Raw genomic sequence first — 7691 nt, 5'->3', positions numbered from 1 at the left:
CCAGCAGCATAATCATAAAGCAATTTGGGTACAAGTCGATTTAAAACGTATCAAACTATCAAACTACAATCCAGAAAGCCACAAATAATGGCGACTGGGTGTGATGATACTCTGACCACACGATGTCCAATTGACCGAGCGTCATCTTGCTGGGCATAGCCCTTTACGGGCTGTAGCGAAACGGAGTTTAGTTTAATATTTCCAACGCCATATTTCTGACCTTTTGAGTAATTAATGCTATACATATAATGGGACATTATGATATATATATAGGCCTCGGTCTACAAGTTATCCCTCATAGATAACTACGAATTGAAAGCAATAGAAGTGAGGTCGTGCAAAGTACCAGTGCAAGGTTTATGTCCATATACGTGTCTTGTAGTTTAAGAGCTACTATTGTTCACTGTTCTGGATAGATCAAAATTCTCTAATGATGAGCCATTTATGGTAAAGTTCAATATAAATTGGCAACCGAACTTTGTAACGAATTTATTGTAACTTATTTTTTACCATTCAAGTACATAAACAAATAAGTTCTGTCAGATAAAAATTTGGAAAAATAATGTTTTAAAAAATCTTTGCGCCAAACTGCTATTTTCAGTCGTTATGGCGCCCTGGCGCCCGAGGTTTCTCATATAAGGTGTGTGTGTCTCCTCTTGATGAGTTTCTGGCTACATTACGGATACTCTATTAAATTGTGTATGCATTTTTGGACGGACTCTGTATTTCATATTTTAAAAACTTAATTTATGTAAAATTCTAGGGAAACTTAGTCAATTATTATTGTCTACAAACTAACATATTTTTTCTTTCTTTCTTGTAATAGAATTTTACTGAACTTAATGACAAAGATGCACAATTCAATAAACTAAGAGATTCAATAAACGAGAAGAAAGAGACAAAACCAAAGGTAAAAAAGGTAAGTTTCTTTTTTTAATCTTAAGCTTTAATACCCAACTCAAACCTTATTCTGAATTTTCCATTTTCTGAACTGGACGGGGGGGGGGGGGGTAATGCTTTGAGGAAAGCTTGGTATATGATTGTTCAGTTTTAGTTACATAAACAGTACATAATGTAAAGATTTTAAAAAAAGTATCCGGGAAGTAAAAATTTCTCAATTCTTTCCATGCTCAATGTCTTCGATTGCGGTGCTGAACTAGTAGCATATAGGTAGGTTCCTACTTCTCTGTGGATATTTTTTTTTTAACACTAGAAGTCCGCATGGGGGTCTTTTTTGACCCCAACGTGATCTATTTTATTATATTTCTTACACTTTTAGTTCTATTGTTCTGTTTTATTGTGACTTTGCTTTGGGGAGTTTTCTGTGTATAATTTTATAATTTTTATTCAAACAAAGCAATAAACTTAGAAATAGAAATACAAAATTTGTGAAAAACTGTGTGTTGGAGTCCCAAAGACCCCAAGTGGACTTCGCAAAACTTTCAAAAGCGCAAACACCTTTTATTTTCCTGGAGTTATAAATAAAAGGGTGGGTCTGGAATAGGACATAAAATCAAAAGTATGTTTTCTAGTAGAACATTATTTCAGATTTCACAGTAAAATACTTATAGAATCTGTTTCTAAGTTAATATCTATAGAAACTTGTTATTTTGTATCAAATATTGATAATTATATGGGTTCTGCGCATGGATGCCTTACTATCATTTAAAATATTTTAATTAACTCTAAATCAGTGAAATAAATAAATAACCAAAAGTAGTTGCTGCAAAATTAAGTGTGAGGTCGAATTTGACCCCATGCGGACTTGACGTTACAATATTCGATGCGGACTTCTAGTGTTAATCTAAAAGAAATAAGCAGTTGAGAGCCTTAATTCATAAAATTCTTAAGTTTTTTATTATTATTATTACTGAGTTATTCAGTATGTTTGTTCCCTGTAGCTCCAGTTTGCAAAGTACAATGCATACTTGTACCTAAAATTACTTCATCCTTACCATATCATGATGTAACCGTGATGCTTCAGTTTCACCATCATGTATCGTGGTTAGTGTATTTTCTATAAAAATATATTTAAACATATTAAAATGTTGATTATGTATATCGGTGTTAAGTATACTTAATAGAATTACTTTGTGCCGGATTTTAAAATTACAGTTCATATGGCATCTGTTAGGGCCAAAGTGTTAAGTATTTCAAAACTAATAGTCTTGTGATACAAGTGTAAAACTTCTCTAAAATCAACTATTTTACAATTGTATATACCTTAAAATCATCACAAATTAGAGGCATCAGCATTTGTATTTGGAAATAAGTGCTATTATTCTTTCTTCACGATATTTTATAATTTGTAAAAAGATCTTACAAGACTAGTAGTTTTGAGAAATTAGGTTCTAAATGTTACACGATGAATTATCTTTAAAGTGAATGCAGGTACAGTGTTTTCATTTTTTTTTTCTATTGGTTTGCCTAGAAGATAAGTTAAAATTTTATTTATTGAATGGGTTCGAAGCAGAAATTCAAAAATGCCGGCTGTTGTAGAAAAAGAACGGATGTTTACTATTTTTATGATTTCCTTCTTCAACTACTACCTTTATTTACCTGTAATGCAGGGTTTCTCAACCTGTGGTACGCAAGCCGCTGTTGGTGGCACGTATAACTTATATTGGTATTAATAATTAATATATTTTGGTGGTATATCAGTGAAAAAGTTTGAGAATACCTGCTATAGTGAATTCTACAATTAATAAAGTGCCTTCATGGTATAGAGTACTTGTAATACTTCAATCCAGAGATGGTTATCGTGTTCAATTTTCAAAGTGACATTCCATTGTTTGCTTACAAATACGTTATGTAACATAACCTATCGATGGAGTTGTTTCAATTTCCAAACCATCATATCGCTGCCAAAAATTCTGCATTTTGTCATTAAAGATTAAAATTGGCAGATAAGAAAATAATACCATGAACAAAAAACAAGATATAAAATTATTTTTATTCCTCTAAAATATACTTACATCTCGTTTGGAAACACATTACTGTGAGCTTCAGATATTTTATTAGGAAAAGTAATGTGAATTCATTTTACAAAAAGTGAAGCTATGAGTGCCCATTTTGGGTATGGTATTAGCTTTACATTGTAGTAAAAGTAACTTTTCACAGAATTTCTTCTTTCTTTTTACATCGTGTAAATGTGTCTGAAATAGAAATTTTATTGACGGTTTTTTTTTTAAATTTCCTCCTCCTTGAATTTTTTATGACCTCTTTATATGCAATACATGCACTTCTTCATCCTGTGCTCCTGCATAAAATTTATCTTTACCTGCTAAAAGATGTTACCAATTGCAGTTTTAGTTTTTACATAAATTGTGAACGATAATTGCGTGACCTATTGCAGGACATATGTGTACTAAAACAGTTTTCTCTATGAAAAAGTAATAGCTCTAAAAGTAGTAGGTTGAAACTAGAGAACTTAACTGATTTGTAGTTTCTTTTCCTTTCATGGAAGTTTAAATTTTTTTCGGAATACAGTAATTAATGTTTTTTCATGTTACTTTTTTTTTTTTTTTTTTTTAAAAAAAAAAGGTGGAACGTATTATTACTTTTCCATTAAAACTGAAATGTCCAAAATTTTCTGGGGCAAAAATGTCCATTCCTTTTAGTTTTTTTAAAGACCTTCCTTCTATTTATATTTCGAAGTAAGATAAATGCAATGTTATTTAAAACCAGTAATAATTAGACATAAAACTTACAAGTCAATTTTCACATTTTGTGTAATATGATGATTAATTTGCTCATGTCTTGACAGCGATTGGGTGAATCAAACGATCAGGATAGCGAAGTTAACAAAATGAAGGATTCAGGTTCTGAGAAGAAAGAAACCAAACCAAGGGTGAGGAAAGTAAGTGTAGTTAATTAACAGATTACATCAAATTTCTTCAGGGTTTTAGTTAATGTTTATATATACATAAGTCTCAGTATGATCTGGGAAAAGATAAGTACACAGAAAGGTGCTGGTAAGAAGACAGTAACAGGATTAAACCATTTAATTTATATACAAGGTGTTACAAAAACTTGTCATAATATTTTGGAAATAGATTTCTCACATCAAAATAAGTTCATAGGGACTTCTGGTCAGAAATGTATAGGTTCGTAGTTATAGGGTGCCGAAAACGTGAAAAAAATGAACTTGAAACGTCCATAGTTTCACTACTATAAGAACCAATTGTAGTTGGGTCAAGACATCACAGAGGAACTAGTATTTGAACTATCCAAATATCCATCTTTCAGAACCTCCGGTACTTGCACAGTCATTTTTAGAGAGGCTGTTTAGGAGTACTTGAGCACTCTCCACCTAGTTCTCTAAAAGTCGGTTTGCAAGTACTGGAGTATTCTTAAACTTGGATATGTGGATAGTTCACATACCAGTTGCTCAGTGATCTTGACCCGACTACGATAGGTTCCATAGTAGTGGAGCTATGAACTTTTAAAGTTCACTGGTTTCACGTTTTCCGTACCCTATAACTCCGAAGCTATCCACTTTTGAGGATAGGTCCATATGAACTTTTTTTTTTTCTTATTTTGATCTGAGGAATCTGTTCCCAAAATATTGTGACATACTTTTGTAACACCCTGTATATATATTGAATTACATAGTGCATGTGTCCATTAGGTCCTATGTACAGATAAGATTTAGTTCGAACATTCTTTGAATAAAGATTGTCTTTCCCTGTCTTAACTTCATAATTTCAAAACCTTTTTCCATTAATCCTTAAATACAGTCGTATTCAAAATAGACACTAACATCTCTCACTTTTTAATTAATTCGATTCTACATCCACCTGTAACATATTTTAATATTAGGTGTAATATACAGGGTGGCTAACATAAAAGTAACCGGGCTTGACAATACCGGATATCAGCCGACAGTGGGAAAATGTAATTACTGGCTTTATCTACATGTTACAAGAGATGCTGAAAGTGGACCCGTTAACGTCGAGACTCTTCTGCGGACTTCGCAGCATATTGGATGAAACCATCTAGAGCTCTTCATGGGTGATGGTCCGGATGGTGTCGATAATGTTTTGCTGCAGTTTTGCCAGGGAATGGGGGTTATTTGCACACATCATTTCCTTTGAGCATTTCCAGAGATAAAAATCACAGAGGTAAATCCGGGGAACGAGCGGGCCACAACACCTTGCGTACGCTAGATACAAATTGAGGCGATGCAGCAGAGTGCGCTCCTTTGTAACTTGCAGAATTTAAATAAAGCAGCACAAATTGGGAACGTGACGCTATGCAGCACTACTCGCGTCTGTTCACAGTCGCGTGACGCTGTAGTTGACAGTTTCTCGTATCCCAGATGTGTAAAATAGGTCGTCTTTAGTATAAAATATTCTAGTTTTTTTTTCCTATATTGTTTCGAAGTATGGCAGAAGGGAAGTTGATCAAGGCGTGAGGGAACACGTGTCTCACAGAATATATTTATTTGAGGGTTTAATTTTTCTTATTTTCAAGGAATAAAACAAACTTACGTCTTTCGCGTAAATTTCTGATCCTAAACTAATCCTTTCGTTGCGAATCACACATTTTTGGATGACACACTATTGGTTCAAAGAACACTAAACCCACTACACGTGTCCCTGAAACGAGGTCACCACCGGGATCAAACAACTATGTATTGATCATGGATTCTAAACAAACCAATGGCGCGTTTCCGCGCATTCTCGTAACCTGATAAATGGAACTACGCGTCGTCGGACATAAAGTACTGCATGGGGTCCAAAGTCGTGCTCACAATCATTGTCAGTAACCAATTACACTACCAATCCGTTTATCCTTGAGTTCCTGGATACATGTTACCTCGTATGGTTTCAATTTCAGAGATTTCAACACACCGACCTGCTGGGATAATTTCCGGGTAGACTTATCCCGGAAAACCTCCGGTGTTCGGTCAACATTTGGTTTCCGCTTACTCACATTTACCATAGACTCGGTTCGACACCATTTCTGAACACAGCATTTCTCAGGTGGTTTTGTTCCTAGGTGTATCTTTCAATAAAGTCCGCGTGTGTGGTTTTAATTCCCCCCATTCACCTGAGAATTCCACTGTCACAATTCACTGCTGCACGGAAAACACAATCTTCTTGACGCGACTCGTTTCCCAGAATTGAAGACATGGCATTCCAGCTAAACAACTGTACATTGGGCAGCACACCGGCGTCAGCCAGAATTACTCAGAGAACTACACACAGTTATTTGCTCATCTTTGGTATTATCCAGTCTGGCTGCTTTTATGTAGACTACCCTGTAGATCTTAAAAAAAAGGAAAGAAAGAAAAAAGAGAGAGAAAGTAGACTTGTAATTTTACTTGTACGTGTGTATAATGTTATAACACAAACAGGTCAGTGGCCAGATTTTGTGAACATAACTAAATGTATTATCATAACCTAGAAGTAGTAGTATATGTGTTAAAATCATCATCTAGTCTTTAACTCTTTCTTCATTTTTATCATTATGTGTACTTTTTAAACTAGAATGAAAATTAGAGGAAATGTTTAACTGTACTTTTTCCACGGTATTTTCTTGTAACTATGGTTTTAGTATGACTAACAAAACTATCTTCAAATGAAATACATTCATAGTTTAGTTTGAATCCATATTTGAAATAATGTATAGCAGGAAAACGAAGTCTTCGAAGTTAACGCTTTACTAACAAACCTTTTTTTTTTTTTTTTTTTTCAAGTAGTTGAATAAAACGATTTATATTAGGGGGATTACAAGAAAGACACCTTATTTAATTTTGTATGCTCATTTCAGCTATAATATTTGTTCTCGGCTAACATTAAGTCCACTAACAGGAGTATTAGTTCTTCCAAGGACATACAGTGGTTTTAATTATTGAACCATCTATTTTACACTAATGAATTACTTTTAGTATAAGAATGAATTGTCAATCTGGTGAAGTTTCGTTGGGTCCAGGGGCGCATCCACTCCGGGGGTCCACCGGGTTTGAACCCTTCCGAAACTTAGAAACTAGACGTACATTTGTATACTTTCTTAATAAAACTAAACTTGTTTAACAAAATTATTGATGTAGCTACATCAATAAAGCCTAAAGAGTTTATCTTCTATTTCATCCTTCTTTTCTTACACAAGCAATCTAGTTCTGTTTACTTTTTCTCTGAGAATATAGTTGACAATATTTAACATTTACTTATCTTCTTTTAGTGTCTTGTAGTATTGGACCCTCCCAACAAAAATTTCTGGATTCGCGCCTACTTGGATCTCAATACTGTGTGTTTTGGTAGGCATCTATAGGAATTTTATCAGAAAGCTGTACTAAGAAATATATTTGTAATTTGGCAATACTAATAAAGCTTTTCAAGCTTGACATATAATGTTGTAAAGTCTTTCCAGCCTTAGAACAAAGTAGACGTAAACAAAGCGAAATGTATTATTCCGCGGCTCACACGTGCTTCAGCAGCGAGAGACGTGAACAGCAAGACCGTCTGCTAGCTTAATTTCCGTAAGTGTAAGGCTCCGTTGGTTGTTAAATAATAAACGCACTGATTACTGCTATGTTGGAAATAACATTTTCTTAAATCGTTATAGAAACGAGATTCTCTGTTCCAGTTGTCCTCTTTTGTGTTTTATAGCATGAGACGAAAATGGATTATTGTCACTCATCGTCACCATGAAACTATATTCTACAATTTCAAATGAGCGGAGTT

The 7691-nt window shown here is 34.1% G+C and overlaps 1 protein-coding gene across 2 annotated transcripts in view; it reads left to right on the top strand.

Moving 5' to 3' along the window:
- Positions 1–827: 827 nt before the first annotated feature.
- Positions 828–7691, top strand: part of Ndf (Nucleosome-destabilizing factor) — a 177705-nt gene continuing 170841 nt past the window's right edge. Inside the window, exons 1-2 of one of the 2 annotated variants that reach the window (XM_081747384.1) lie at positions 828–919; positions 3767–3850. In XM_081747384.1, the coding sequence (XP_081603510.1) occupies positions 3809–3850 (42 nt within the window). In that variant the 5' untranslated portion in view covers positions 828–919; positions 3767–3808. Of the gene's footprint in view, positions 920–3766; positions 3860–7691 lie in introns of both variants that reach the window. The other variant, XM_081747383.1, reaches the window with a different exon arrangement.

Source organism: Thermobia domestica, unplaced genomic scaffold (assembly GCF_964235325.1).
Source record: "Thermobia domestica unplaced genomic scaffold, izTheDome1.hap1.1 HAP1_SCAFFOLD_209, whole genome shotgun sequence".
Lineage (NCBI taxonomy): Eukaryota > Metazoa > Arthropoda > Insecta > Zygentoma > Lepismatidae > Thermobia > Thermobia domestica.
The sequence above is the reverse complement of the archived record's forward strand: the minus strand, read 5'-3'. Positions and strand labels throughout refer to the sequence as shown.